This window comes from Notolepis coatsorum (assembly GCF_963971535.1).
Source record: "Notolepis coatsorum genome assembly, chromosome: 12".
Classification (NCBI taxonomy): Eukaryota; Metazoa; Chordata; class Actinopteri; order Aulopiformes; family Paralepididae; genus Notolepis; species Notolepis coatsorum.
The window spans coordinates 12,998,005-13,014,185 of NC_140176.1; the positions used below are offsets into that span (position 1 = coordinate 12,998,005).

General features: G+C 41.3%; 1 protein-coding gene across 1 annotated transcript in view; it reads right to left on the bottom strand.

Annotated features, from left to right (window-relative positions):
• Positions 1–6,307: 6,307 nt before the first annotated feature.
• Positions 6,308–16,181, bottom strand: part of fam49bb (family with sequence similarity 49 member Bb) — an 80,422-nt gene continuing 70,548 nt past the window's right edge. The window contains exons 8-12 of the mRNA XM_084326725.1: positions 14,222–14,338; positions 13,392–13,471; positions 10,143–10,269; positions 8,981–9,051; positions 6,308–7,176 (exon numbers count right to left, since the gene is read on the bottom strand). Of these exons, the coding sequence (XP_084182851.1) occupies positions 7,113–7,176; positions 8,981–9,051; positions 10,143–10,269; positions 13,392–13,471; positions 14,222–14,338 (459 nt within the window). The 3' untranslated portion in view covers positions 6,308–7,112. The remainder of the gene's footprint in view (positions 7,177–8,980; positions 9,052–10,142; positions 10,270–13,391; positions 13,472–14,221; positions 14,339–16,181) is intronic.

Consider the following 16,181-nt stretch of genomic DNA (forward strand, 5'->3'; position numbering starts at 1 on the left):
AAGACAATAAAAGTAGTGCAATGTAAACGTGCAGATTTAAGAATAGGCATAAAATAAGTAGAATAGTACAATGTCGCTCAAAGGCATGTGAACCCCCCCGGAACAGTCAGTCCCCCGAACACCTCACACATCAATCCCTACCGCATCCCCATCCAAGACACACCCCCCGATAAAGCATGTCAGGACTGAAGGAAAACACAAATGTGGCGTCGGTGGATGGAACGAGACATGATGTGCCAGAGGTGCTCGATTGGATTCGGGTCTGGGGAACGGGCAGGTCAGTCCATAGCATCAATGCCTTCGTCATGCAGGAACTGCTGACACACTCCAGCCACATCATGAGGCCGAGCATTGTCACTCATGCATGAGAAGGAACCCAGGGCCCACTGCACCAGCATATGGCCTGACAATGGGTCTGAGGATCTCATGCCGGTACTTCTGTCTGCACATGGAGGTCTGTGCGGCCCTCCAAGGATAATGCCTCCCCAGACCATCACTGACCCACCACCAAACCGGTCATGCTGGAGGATGTTGCAGGCAGCAGAACGTTCTCCATGCCGTCTCCAGACTCTGTCACGTCTGTCACATGTGCTCAGTGTAAACCTGGAGAGCACAGGGAGCCAATGGCGAATCTGCCAATCCTGGTGTTCTCTGGCAAATGCCAATCGGGCTGCACGGTGTTGGGCTGTGAGCACAGGCCCCACTTGTGGACGTCAGGCCCTCATACCACCCTCATGGAGTCTGCTTCTCACAGTTTGAGCAGAAACATGCACATTGGTGGCCTGCTGGAGGTCGTTTTTTGTAGGGCTCTGGCAGTGCTCCCCCTGGTCCTCCTCGCACAAAGGACCAGATAGCGGTCCTGCCGCTGGGTTGTTGTCCTCCTACGGCCCCCTCCACGTCTCCTGGCGTACTGGCCTGTCTCCTGGTATCTCCTCCTCCATGCTCTTGACACTGTGCTGGGAGACACAGCAAACCTTCTTGCCACAGCGTGCATTGATGTGCCATCCTGGATGAGCTGCACTACCTGAGCAACTTCTGTGGGTTGCAGACACCGCCTCATGCTACCTACCTCAAGTGGTGAGGGCACAGGGCAAAATGCAAAAGTAACCAAAAATCAGCCAGAGAGGGTGAGGACGGGGAAATGGTCTGTGGCCACCACCTGCAGAACCATTCCTTTATAGGGGTTGCCTCAGCAGGTGAAATTGATTGAGAGGGGTTGCTTCCTGGACAGGTTGATAATATCCCAGAAGTGTGATTGACTTGGAGTTACATTGTAATGATTATGTGTTCCCTTAATTTTTTTGGAGCAGTGTATTTTTCTTATTGGCAACATACCGGTAGCCTATGTAAAGACCAACACCTACCATGCATTTCTCCTACTTAAAAGTATAGTCAATTTTAGGCAACACCAGATTAGAGCTCGTATCCAGAAGTCATAGAACTCCATTGTTGTCAGAAAAGGGTTACAAGAGGTCTCAGAGCCATACTGTTGCTTTGGTCAGTATATATATAAAAACACAACAAGAGATATGTAATGTTAATTACCTGAAATTATTCCGGTTTTTTTGGGGGGGGGGGGGAACCCTGTATATATCGGTATCGGTTGATAATACATTACAATTAGGGATGTTCGATATTATCGGCCTACCGATATTATCGGCCAATATTGGCATTAAAATGTGATATCGGAAAATATCGGTATTCAATTTTTATTTATTTTTTTTACATTTCTATAACCTTTATTTAACCAGGCAAGCAAGTAAGAACAAATTCTGATTTTATTTATTGTCAAAAGTATGCATAATGTTGTGTTAATTCCACAACAAGAGATATGTAATGTTAATTACCTGAAATTATTCAGTTTTTTTGGGGGGGGAACCCTGTATATATCGGTATCGGAAATTAAGAGTTGGACAATATCGGTATAATATTATCGGTATCGGTAAAAAAGCCTATATCGAGCATCCCTAATTACAATATTTAAAACTGGAAATATATGTTTGCAAGCTGTATTTAATGATTTTAGTATACAAGGGGAAAGTATGGCTTCCTGGTTGAGAGCTGCTATAAAGGTAGGAGAGTAGGATGAGTAATGAAAATGAAAGTAGAAGAAATGCATTGTAGGTTTTGTTTTTTAGGCTATGTTGATAATAAGAAAAACATTTAATTACACTGACCTTATCCTTTAATGCTTTGAGATTGACTTTGGTACATTTGGTACAAGGTTGACTTGGCCATGCCTCTCTGTTACATAATCATTGTTTGCTACAACTGAGAATGGGGTTTTAAATCAGATAGGATGGACGATGGTCATCCAAACCGCTAAGAGAATTCCACATAATGGAATTAAAGATGTACAAGATGGCAGCTGAGAAAGCACATCATTCATCCAGATGTTTAACTTCCTATGATAGACTTTTAATAATGTTTTCATCATGTCATGGAAATTAGATGGAATGTTCATCCAAATGATGTTGTTGCATTGGCGAAGGAACAGTTAATCGGGCCGATATGTGGCATTTTGAAACAGCACTGGCCAGATAACCACACCCGCATGGCCAAATGTTAGCACTCCTCCTAGTGTCAATCCCATGTCAATTGATACAATTTTTTTTTTTTTTTACATTTGTGATTTTTAAATAATAGATAGAGTGCAGATATACTAAGGAAAAGAAGATTTTTTTGTGTCTCATTTGTTATTATTACAATATTAAATTCTTGTATTTTGTCACAAAATCATTGTAGCTATATTGGTCATCGGCCGCACTACCTCTCGGTATTGATATCGCGTCGGCCATCGAAAAACCTAAATCTAAGTCGACCGCTAGATAACACCTCAACCTTCTGAGTCGCATTCACCAAAGTCACACCGATTTCCATATTGTACAAGACCAAAAAATATATATAATAAAACACTAACTGTCCTATACTACCATGCACTCCTCCTACTATACTAATAATGTCTTATGTCTATGCACTCAATACTGCAGCGCCCGCACGCTTCAGCACTGTTTGATGAACATTGTTACTCAGCTGAAAGAGATGTACCCTTCCTGCTGACTTGTCGTACAGAACGTGTAAGTCGGATAAAAGCGTCAGCTAAATGACTAAATGTAAATCTAAACGTAGGCTGTTCCATCAGTGCACAAGCAACTTTCACCAGCCACACCCAGACCTCGCTCTCCCTCCTGTGCTCCTCAAGGACCCCCCCCCCCCCCCCCCCTCTCCATTCCTTCCCTCCCGGCACATCTTAGTGCAGTGATGCTGCAGAGCAGACACACCCAGCCACGCTCTGCTCCCTCTCACCCAGAGAAGTTCTCCCTCCCCAACACTGCAGACAGATCTCTCTGAGAGATAATGCTGCAGTGCCTCCTCTCCATCTCTCTCTAAAGCACGATTGAAGGGATAGAGGGGAGAAAGAAAGGAATATAAAAGGCCTTGAATGTCTCAAGTCGTGTTTCGTTTGTGTGCAAACTCCTTTTGGGAGTGGGAAAACGGTGGCGATTTTATGACATTGAATCAAATTGAAATGCTTTTTGAGGCGGTGTGAATGAAACGTGAGCCTATATAGGAGATACTTCTGCGTATAGCAGGCTATACCTATACTGTACGTATTGAACAGAAACCGTAGGCCTTGTGCGTGTCACGGTCAAACTGTTCACTTCCTGGGAGGCTCCCCTTCCTCCCAGGACCCTCTATTTATTCAATTATGGAAATGCATCATGGATTTTCTTTTATCTGCCGAGCTGCATGCTGCCCACCCAACGCCACGGTGCAGCTGTATTCCCCTCCAGTTACACTGCCACTTCAGAAACACTGCCACTTTACTGCCATTATTTTAGTTTAAATTATATTAGTTTACTGCCGTATCCATCATCTCACTGCCATTATTTATCAGTTATACTTACTATGTACCACTGCTGCTAAAAAAGATTTGCACTAAGTTCTCTTTTACCTCCTATTTATTTCAATCATACATTAATTTTTTTGCCACCGTTTATACTGTATATAGTCCTGTATAGTGTATGTACATCGTGTCCCATGTTACTTATGTTTATAGTGTCCTATATGTTACTTTATGTTTATATTAGATATTTTTTATATACACCGTGGGAAGGGGGAAAAACGCAATTTAATTTCTCTGCATGTCTTGCACATTATGAGAAGCGACAATAAAGCCGACTTTGACTTAAAAGAGAACGCGAGGGAAACTATACCGTCATGGGCGAACGGCGAGGGTTGGATGTGAAAAAGCTTCTCTCACGAGGAGAGAGGAGCACGACAACACTCCTCATATTGATCCCAATCGTATTGATCCGTGCACCTAATGAGCCGGCAACTAGAAAAGATGATCACAAAAGGGAAGAGAGAATCACTTGAATGTCCCATACGCCGGTTACGATAAACACAAGATTAAATACGGATAAATACAGTTGAATGTATTATTTCCTCAACAATTGCTTAGTGCACAATGTTTGCCTGTGGAGGAGTGACATCGGCCTCTGATGGGCTTTTTTATTGAATGAAGCCCAGAGACTAAAGAAACAATGACCTCGTCTGGCCTCTGGCTGAACGGTGGCGTGAGGGAGAGGGTGTGTCAGACACGTGTCTCCGAGAGAGAGAGAGCGAGGGTGGAATACAGATGCACTGCGACAGAACCTGACTAATACGGACCGAATGGGATCAGAGTAGAGATAGTTACGCTGTATCACTGTAGTACATACATCTGATTAGCACTACACTCTGTAGTACCAATTTGTATATGTTGTGTACCCAGTTTAATCACATGTACATTGTATATTGGTGTTGCACTTTACTGCACATTTGCATTCTGATTAAATATCAAATTTATTTTCGTTGTACTGTGTACTTGTGTGCTGTATAATGACGACAATACATTTGAATCTAATCTAACCTAAATGTAAAGGTTGCATCCACTCAAAAACATGTTACATATGATGACAATATGATACATATTTTTAAAACATGTTTTCTTATGGCCAACTCCTCTCGGAGACATGACTTCTTTTTTTTATCCACTTTTTCTCCTTATTTTTCTGTTTTTCTCCCATCCCAATTTCGTATCGCCAATTCTCCCCTCCCGTCTTGAACGTTGCTAGACTATGCCTCCCACTGGTCGGCTGTAGTGAGGATAGAAGCCTTGTATCACGTGTCCCCTCCGCGTGTATGCCTTCTACAACAGAACTTCGTTTCCGCGTTCGAGTTTTGCGCTCCGATTGGCCAGGTCATGTGACATGTGCGCCAATCGTGGGACAGCAAGTTCTGCGCCTATTTCCGGGTCTAACAGCCTGCAAACTACCTGGCGTTCTATCGCCATGCTCTAAGACAAACTCTAACCAACTTCGAAAGAGCGCCTAAGCTTAACCAGTGTAGAAACTTGCGGTCCCACGATTGGGCGTACATGTCACATGACCAGAAATTACCTGGCCAATCAGAGACGCGGAAACAAAGTTCTGTTGTAGAAGGCATTCAGGCGTCCCCTCCGGTACACGAGGAGGCAGCCTGTCGCATCTTTTCACCTGTACAGCGCGGACTCAGTGGCGAGGAGTAACGCGTGGGAGGCTCACGCTGCCCCCGATACTTCCTGTGCTGTGCAGGCGTCACCCAACCGACCTGTAGGAGTCGCTGTCCACAACGTCCAATCCCCACCCATCGACTTTCCACCCGCTACCTCTGTCAATTGAGATAGTATGACGACTGGCCCAAGCCGCAGGCAATGCTGACTCTGGGAGTCGAGACCGGAGTCTCTTGCATTGGTGACGAGCACAATCTCCGCTACGCCACCCAGCCGCCCTGCGAGACATGACTTTTAAGACTATACATATTGTTAATTCTTCATATTCTTCTCACGGTCCTCCCAGGCAGCGTGTCGAAGTGTCCTTGAGCAAGACACTTAACCCCGAATTGCTCCTGATGAACAGGTTGGCAACTTGCATGGTTGCCTGTGCCGTCGGTGTGTGAATGTGTGAGTGAATGGGTGAATGTGAGGAACAAAATTGTAAAGCGGTTTGGGTAAAAGCGCTATATAAATCCACCATTTTACCATTTACATGTCTTGAAAGAATATACAGTAAGCTGCCGACTCTGTTCTTGTTGGCAATTTGTATATTCACTCTCAATGAGGGTAAAGGTGTAGAGATGATTTAAGCCATTTTCAGTAGTTAATTAAACAATTTGGTAAAAAAAAAAAAAAAAAAAACATTCAATATAGAAAATCTTTCAAATACATCTGGAGGGGATGTTTAAAAAGGAGGCAGGTATAGAAAACAAAGAGTACTCTTTTTTGTTTTATTTCTTTCTTCCAGCTGCGACATACTGTCCTGTACATACTGTCCTGTACAGCACAGTACAGATTCCCAACTTGTCATTGGATTTTGCACACGTCACAGTTTGAAATGTTCAAAAAAAAGAAGAAAAAAAAGATGATAATCTACAACACAACTATGAAAAAATGACATACGCACAAATCAGAACCTATAAAAAAATATAAAACAAACAGTACTCTTAATAATCTCAATTTGACAAGTACCATTTCAATAAACATTAAATGCACAATTGAGCAGACAAATTAAAACGGAACCATTCGTTTTTTTTTCGTTTTTTTTCTTTTAAATAGGAGGGGGGAAATACATAATTGTCATCATGCAGAAGATGTCATATTAAATAATGAATCAAACAAAAAATAATATATAATTTCTCTATATATTTCTCTATTTTTTTTTTCTTTTTTAAATTTCAAGTCAGAGCACTCCCGTCCCGTACACAGGGAGAAAAAAAACAACAACACAAAACATCTTAAAAACACCAGAGAATCCACAATGCTTTCCATAAAGATAGCTGCCGCATGGCCTTTTTTTTTTATCGAAAACATTTACATCTCTTTTTTTTTTGGCACCGAAAAGACGTAGATAATGGCAGTAGCATTTTGCATTATATAAAAAAGAGGGGCGGAGCTGCAGCTCTTATTCCATAAAAAAAAAAAAAAAAAAAAAAAAACATTCTGTGCACCGACATCGTTCGGGAGGGGGGGGGGGAGTGGCGTCTCCCTGACGACCTGTGAGGCAAGCGGTTGTACCAGAGCACAGCCCTCCTTACTGGAGCATGCTCTTGATAGTCTTGTTGGTCGATTCATCACTCAAATGCTTGGTTGTGTACCTGCAGGGTGACAGACAGACAGATATGTGATATGTTGTCTCAGTCATAGGATGAGGGGGGGGTACATGGCCTCGTCAACTGTAGGGGCTGCGAGTGTGAGGCGAGGGGTGAGACTGGGGTGTCAGAACTCACCTACTTTGATCTTTAATTAAGAAACACTTCAGGACACAAACCCAAATCTAAGATCGAGGCTTAAACATTGCTGACTGACCTGACCTGGCCCGTCAAAATGAATGAATGGTTATTGTGTGTAGACTAGAGAGGAACGTGAACTGAGGTGACATCCATCACACCAGAAATATAAAACCAATTATATATTTCAGTCAAGCAATTTGTCTTCATGTGTAACCAGATTAATCTATTTGGCACTGAAAAGGGGCAGCTTTGATATAAATGTACTTAAAAAAAATCTAAATAAACACAGCATCATAGATCATCAAGCTAAATGGTTTGACACCGAGTTCACTGCTTGTGAGCTGCCACTAGGTGGCAGAGTGGCTAACCGTGAGTTAATAACTGACTGAGCATATAGATACTTAGAGTGATGTCATAGAGATGTATAGAGTGATGTCATAGAGATGCATAGAGTGATGTCATAGCGATGCATGGAGTGATGTCAGAGATGCATGGAGTGATGTCATTAGGGTTGGGTACCGTACTTTTAAGGGTACCGACCGAATTACGTCGGTACTACAGAGTAGCGATTCACTTAAGATCAATCTGTGCCACATTTCGGTACCCAAGACCCGCCCAGTTAGAAAATAATCAGAATTCCAATGACACGCAATTGCCATTTCATTATAGACACAGACCAGCGCGGACCTTCAATGACACGCAATTGTCATTTCATAATAAGACAGACCAGCGCGAGCAACGGGTCCAATGTGTCTAACATGCTTTGCATCCTCGCCATTCCTGTATGTCCGCGTTGGGGTAAAAACCTTAACTAACGTTAGCCGCTAGCGCTAACTAAGATAAGCTAACTAACGTAATTAAGCTAACCCTGGAAACGTTCACAGCGGAGTGACTCCACGACACCAGTTTAAGTTTCGAGTTCCATTAGTGAGGAAAGGGGGGGGGGGGGGGGGGGGGGGAGGCTGAGCCTCTCTCCCTCCCGCTCTCTGTCTCTCTCTCTACGTTCAATGATTTAAAGTAGCCAAACGTTACACTATAAAAACGAACTGGATGATAAACATTTAATTTCATTAGCTGAAGCATTCTAAAATCATTACGTCTGCTATAAGCCATTCTCCCTTTCTGTGTGTGCGTGTGCGTGTGTGTGTGTGTGTGTGATCTCTGGTCTGGAAAAACCAGATGCGGTCAGAGGAGTTTGATAGTGAGGATGACCTCAGGTTCCACAACCGTGGGCATGGACTGCTGCCAATAGTTGGAGAACTAACGGCGGAGAACTAGAGAACTGTTAGGACTGTCTGACTCTTAATACTAAACACTGAACGGACTCTGGTGGAGTGTGCTACGATATATATATATATATATATATATATATATATATATATATATATATATATATTTACATTTACATTTAGTCATTTAGTCATTCAGGCTTTTATCCAAAGCGACTTACTAGTTCTGTACGACAAGTCATCAGGAATATATATATATATATATATACCATGTGTACTATATTACTAAATTATTATTATTGTTATTATTGATTGATTGAATTCTGCCACTCATGATCTTTTGTGCCTGTACCCCCCCCCCCCATGCTGCTATGACACCTGAATTCCCCCAAGGGGATTAATAAAGGTTAAAAAAGCTTGTATAACAGAGCCAGGTTTACCTGAGAGCGTTGAGAAGACCTTCTACGCTGTTAGGAGGCTGATCTCGGAGGACTTTGATGCACCCTTTCATCTGCAGAAACAGAAACACCAGGTGAGTCCGAGTCAAGAAGACAGTCGTGACTCCGGGTTCACCGAGCTTATAGCAAACACTAAAACCAGGCGTGAAAAAGAACATACACTTAACAGAAATAAAAATAAACTAGATCTAACTAAACGAGATAATTTTGAAACAATAAAAACTATAAGATTTTAAGGTGCTATATAGATAACATTCGGCCACTAGTTGTTGTACCAGCACTTCATTTATCCAATCAGGTGCGTTCCACGTGGATAAACAGGAAGTAGGGAGGGGATACATGCATGCAACAGGTAAACAACAACGTTGATTTTGCGCCCCGTCACATTTTTATCAATAACTTTTTTGTGGGAAAAACAATACTCTTATTCTGCACCTTTCTAAAAGCTCTGTGAATGTATTATTTATATAAAAATAAATACATTAAATAAAGGTACTCTATATAGTATCTATAGGACCTTTAAAATTTTTTTTTTTATAAAACCAATGGCTAAGCTAGGGCTGACCCCTATTAGTCGATTAGTCGACTAATCGGTCGAAAGGAGCCGTAGTCGACTAACCAACCTCTTAGTCGAATAGTAAATTTTCTTTTAAATAATAATATAATATTTTTATTCATTATAATTTTTTTATCATTCTTTCCAAAAGAAAAGAGGCCTAGAAGCATGGCTACTGCTAATGGCACGCATACCAGAGGCTAACTGCCTACGAAAACAGGCACAGAGGCACTGAAAGAGGATTTCACCCATCTAATGAACACACTAGACTAGACAAATATCAAGATGTATCCATCAGTGGACCAATTGCATGCTTTTGCAGAGGACAAGAAGCCTTCAGTCGACTCCTTCAGACATTAAGCACCCCCCACAGCCCAAATGGAACGATAAACATTTTTTTTTTTTTTTTTTTTTTTTATATTTCCTTTTTTTTTTTTACTAACAGACAATTTTGGCCAATCATAGTCGACCATCCATTCCAAATCCTTAGTCGGGGACAGCCCTATACTCTATGTAGTATCTATAGCACCTTTAAAATATAATTTTTTTTATAAAAACCAATGGATAAGCACAACGTGATGAACTCACGTCGATTTTAGACGACTTGGCGAAGGCCCCTACTGGATGGACGTAGTCGTACAGGATGATGACCCCGACCATGACACGTAGACAGAAGGAGACCGTCTCCTCGCTGGCGAAACGACTGCGGTACTCCCTGTGGACGCACACACAGAAAACATTACACAGGGTTACAGTTACAGTACAGTAGAAACATTCATCAAAGTGTCACTACAGTACAGTAGAAACGTTCATCAAAGTGTCACTACGGTACAGTAGAAACGTTCATCAAAGTGTCACTACAGTACAGTAGAAATGCTCATCAAAGTGTCACTACAGTACAGTAGAAATGCTCATCAAAGTGTCACTACAGTACAGTAGAAATGCTCGTCAGTGTCACTACAGTACAGTAGAAATGCTCATCAAAGTGTCACTACAGTACAGTAGAAATGTTCATCAAAGTGTCACTACAGTACAGTAGAAATGCTCATCAAAGTGTCACTACAGTACAGTAGAAATGCTCATCAAAGTGTCACTACAGTACAGTAGAAATGCTCATCAAAGTGTCACTACAGTACAGTAGAGTATAATTATTTTAAGTGATTTAGCCAGGAATTAAACGCTGGCTAAACGAACCCATGGGTTTCAGTTTCACCTGGTCCGTAGACTGTAACTATAAAACCATCTGAATATCACATGAAACAAAACAGAGAAACAAGAATCATCAATTAAAGGGTCAGTTTACCCAAAATGTATATACCGTAATTCCTCTAATAGTAACCCCGGCTTGTATTTGTTTCAACTGTAGCGGATACCAGGCTTGTATTAGGAGGAGGCATGTATAAGAGAGAGGCCTATATTTCTAATTTTCAAACAGATCATAATGAATAAATCAACATTTTGTGTCAATTTGAACCCAGTAAAATGTACTGGGTGCATTTATTGAAACCAAGTACTGTATGAAATACGGTAGTAAACAGTGCAATTACAGGTGGTCAAAAAAGTTAAATAAAGTAAAATAGTGCAATCACAATACTGGTATAATAATAATAATAATAACTTCGTTTTATACAATTCTGAAGTAGGCTTACTCTTACTCTTACTCTTGGTAAACATTAACACCATACCATTATATGGTATTTACTACACAGCCAGGCCAGCATATAACAACAATAACTAAATATACCCGGCTTGTATTAGGAGGCCGGCTTATAATTGCTTAGCTCAACAGCGCACCCGGTCATTAATAGAGACCCGGTTTTTAATTGAATACCGGTTACTATTAGAGGAATTACGGTATATATATTAATATTTCCCCTATCCATCCAGATCGTTTCTGTGATTCCCTGAGTTTTGGAGACACCTGCAGCAGAGATGTTCACGGTCACTCCTATACAATGGAGCTGAATGGCACTGAACAGCAACGTCTCTTCCCAAAGATCACAACACGGTTACACAAGAGAATCACAGACCTTGTTGTGAGCAGTTTCATGTAGGAACTATTTTCTAGGGCTGACCTTCGAAGCTTTTTTTGGCAATCGAAGCTTCGGGCCGAGCTTCGATTTTAATTTGAAGCTTCGAGAGATATTTTTTTTTTTTATTATTATAATTTTTTTGTATCTTATGTTGTGGGACTTGTACAGCACTTTGGTAAACTTTGTTGTTTTTAAATGTGCTCTATAAATAAAGTGGATTGGATTAACGAATTAAGTAGCCCCTTTCGTGACTGTGACGCAGCCAACAAGGTTTCACTCGGCTGTGTGATTTAATTCAAGGTGGATCGCTGTTGTCGTTTGAACCACTTCAGATTTCATGGGAACTACCAATCCCCCAAATCAAGAATGTTTAAGATGAATGAAGTAAGATTTTGATTATTTGAAATATGGCCTGTGTAGACTAAACTATGCACAGAATTATGTCAGTCTACAAGGTCCGGATTCTACAAGGTCCGGATTCTACATGGTCCGGCAATGTAGACCTTGTAGACTCCACTACTGACCAATTATCAGTGAATGTTCATGCATTTTTAAGAAGGGCTACTTCCACAAAAAAACAAAGAACTCACCAAAACATCTCAGTAGCACCTTATCTAAATGTTCTATTTCATATATGGAGATTCATATTTATTTATGTATTGCATGCATTTCTACATTTTATTTCCTATTTTGTTTATTCATCCCAGTATCTTTCTTTCTTATGTGTGGAATTCTACAAGGCATGTAGGTGTATATGTGTTTGAGGATGATATCCTTCAAACAGGCAATAGTGATGATATAATTTGGGCAGTGCTGAGCTGGGTTACTTTCCTCCAGTGTGTATTAGTCCCCCGGCCCCACCCAATGGCCCCATGCGCGCGCACCGCGCACGCGCACACACACACACAAATCGAAGCAAAAAAAATCGTTGAACTTTCTTTTTTTGAAAAATTAAAATAAAAAAAAGGTTTTTAACTTCGATTTTTTTTTATGTTCGAAGCTTGTGCCATCGAACGAAGCTTCAAAGTATTTAAGACAGCCCTACTATTTTCTATAATAATATATGGTGGGTGTACTTAGAAACTGGACTAATCACACCAAAACTATGTGGATGGATAGATGGCATACTCAACAAATAATATGTTGTTTTGGTTTTTGGCGCGACCAGTACTTGGAATGGCGATCAGATAATTGGATTCTTTTTTTTGCATTACATCAGAGACAAGGTAAGGACACTATATATCCAATCTTGCGTTGATCGGATCTTTTTTTCTTCCGTGATCAAAGCCGTCTGTGTGGACTGTGTGTGTGCTGTTTACCGTTGGTCACAGCACGCATGGGCGCCCCGCTACAAGCCCCCTTCCATGGGTGCATGAGGAGACATAATAACGATAATCTAGCGTTGATTTCAGGAAGATTCAATAAGCAGGGCGAAAAATTACAACGTGATAACTGGATTTCACTAAAGGCCTACTTTTGAGTATTTTCCTGTGATTACTCAGAATCACCCAAACTATACTTATATTCACCACGGTATAAAACGGAAATGTACGGATGAAAAAACAATCTGTTTTTTGCATGTTAACCAGAAGAAACTCACTGACAATCGACAGCGTTATTAGATCCATAGCTATAATATTTCATATAGTTTAAGCACTCGCAAACATGGCATTCTCTCCATTGAACAAAGCGCTGGCACGCAACGGCCCAATGCCCATAGCGCCCTCTGGCGTCCAATGTGTTAAGCTAATGAAGAAAACAGTGAAAACAGACCTACAGGTGGTTTCAACAGGAAGTTACTTACGGTGTCTCCAGCATGACTTTACAAACGCTTGCCATCGTGCTTAAACAGTCTGTCGTGTTCTCGATAGGGAGGTTCTTATTCTGAAAAACCAACGACAGGGTATGTTTGTATGATGCCAGCGGGTGGTGTAGCTTCTGACAACCAGCCAACAGATGCTAGAGGAGGCTAGGACTGTCACTCTTTCCTAAACATGTTTAATCCCTATATCTGATACTTGATGCTGTATATCCTGTCTGAGTTACAGAGCACACCAAAGAGAGAGAGAGAGAGATAAGAGAGAAAGAGAAGAAAGAGTGAGAAGCCATTAGGCAGAGAGCAGAGAGCAGAGAGAGAGAGAGAGAGGAGAGAAGAAAGAAGAGAAAAATAGCAGAGAAGAGAGGGACAGAGGAAATAGATAGAGAGAGAAGATAGATAGAGATAAGAGAGATAGAAAGAGAAGAAAGAGTGAGATGCCTGCATTAGGCAGAGAGGAGAGGATATGAGAGAGATAAGAGAGAGATAAGAGAGAGAGAGAGAGAGAGAGAGAGAGAGAGAGAGAGAGAAAAGCCATTAGGCAGAGGAGAGAGAGAGGTTTGTGGAGCAACACAGCCCTACATAGCTTTACCTGTAAAAATACAAGTAAATACAAAGTTTGGGAAACAATTGGTTAACTTTTAGCGTGGTTACATCACACTGGACACTGCGACGCAGATTGTGAAATTAATAGAAGGGCCAACTGCCCTCCATCTTTGAACACATCATTACAGTTCAAACATTTTACATTTCACCAGGTTCAAACCATTATTTGAACTTCAAAAAAAAAAAAAAAATCGCCTTTGTCACCATCTCACCTCCGAGACAAACTTAGTGGTGCCGTCGCTTAGGGCTTTCAGCATGGGCGTGGCGTCGGCGTAAAACAGAGATATCCGATTGGCCAGTTCGTTGTTGACCTCGTTCTCACATTCCGCCTGCAAGTGAAAAATAAGGTTTGGGGGAAAGAAATACCATGTTGAAGACACCAGGTGGAAACACAAAGGATCACGCTGTTGACCACTGCACTCTTCCGCATGCGCAGAATGCCCACGGAGTCTCCCTGGATTGTCCAGAGATCTAGGTTTATCAATCTGTTCGGGAGCAGGTGCGGAAAAGTGACTAAAGCTCGGCCGAGAAAGTGCCGATCGACTTGGGATTGGTCTCTCCGTGTTCAGGAGACTCAGGCGTAATACATGTCTATTGGATCATGTCTCCAGCACCCTGACAGATGTAGCTACAACGCTCTCATCCACATTCATTCATTTTCTCCCCCCCCCCCCCCCCCACACTCTTGCATGATTTCAGTTGTTGCGGTGGTCTATTGCTTCAACAACATGTTCTAAATCCATATACATAATTCAACGATAACAGTCTAGTCTGCCTTCTTTTATAAAGATGACACAGAATGATATAAATTATCCATCACAACGTTGAGGCAAAAAAACAAACACAAGATCACACCGACTGAACAACCACGATGCAACCGTCTGTGAGGCGACTAAAACATAGCTGCCTAGTGCTGAGCTACAGGGAAGGACGGCTCGCTATAGAGCCTACGTTCACATTGGCCTGAATCAGATTTGTTTTTTTGTGAATGTGATATTTTGAGCTCCGAGCCTCGACACTTAGCCGTTATCCTATTTTCATACTAGCGTTCGTTTGTTTCCCTATGCTTTTTCTTTTGTTGTTCTTAGCTCTATTTTATTTAAATCTTTCAAAATTTTTCTTATGTGCCCCAGTTGCTATTGCATGTGTACATATGTGTTTTATTACACGTATATGTTCATACATACCAACTATTTTCGCCTGTTTTATTCTCCACCCCTTGATCATCCAAGAAGGGGGATCCCCCCCTTGAACGGCCCTTCTAAGGTTTCTCTCCTCCACATTGCCTGTGGTGCTTTTTTCCTATTGCTAGGTTTTTAGTGAGTGTATCCGTACCTTTGCTGGGGTATGTCTGGGAGTGTTGCATTTATTCATTTTACATTTATTTTGGATTTCATGGTGGGTTTTTTGTTCTTGATTTATTGTGATGTTTCTTCTTGACTTGTTTAAAGAAGACTTGTCCCATGGGGACATTAACTTGTGATTTCGGGCTCTACAAATACATTTCATTTGATTTTGTTTTTGTTCATACAGTATGTGACTCAGATAGTGTACACACATATCATAGAATCTGATCTTTTTCATTCTGATTTGGGCCACTTTCATATGTGGTTCTAAATCAGATACAGGTCTGATTTTTTGCAATGTGAACACAGTCATATGAGAATTCATGCGACTTCTACATCACTCTGGATCGACATTCGTCACAATTCTGTGGCGGGAGTCACTCAGTGACAGCTGTGATGGAGGGACAGTGGAGGGACAGTGAGGTGTTTATCTTACAAGTACCAGAGCTGAGCCTGCCTCCTAGGTCGTTACTTTTAGTCCTTTTATGCCCTATTTTTGTATTCTACTGCACTTTTCTTTTTATTCTTCTTTTATTTTTATTTCTATCTGAACCACTGCACTTATTTGTATTTGCACTTTTTGCACCATTATATTTAGTGTATGTATTATTGTATATGTATTTTTTCTTTGTTCTATGCTTTTATCTGTGAAGCACTTTGATACAGTCACAACTGTTGTAAATGTGTTATATATACCGGTAAATAAAGTTGATTATGATTAAGTATTTCAGTTCTGGTACAAGCTAAACTTGAGGGTACGCATCATTAACCACACTTAATGTTTGAAAGCATATTGAAAGAAGAAATGTCTCTTTCCCCTCTTCTC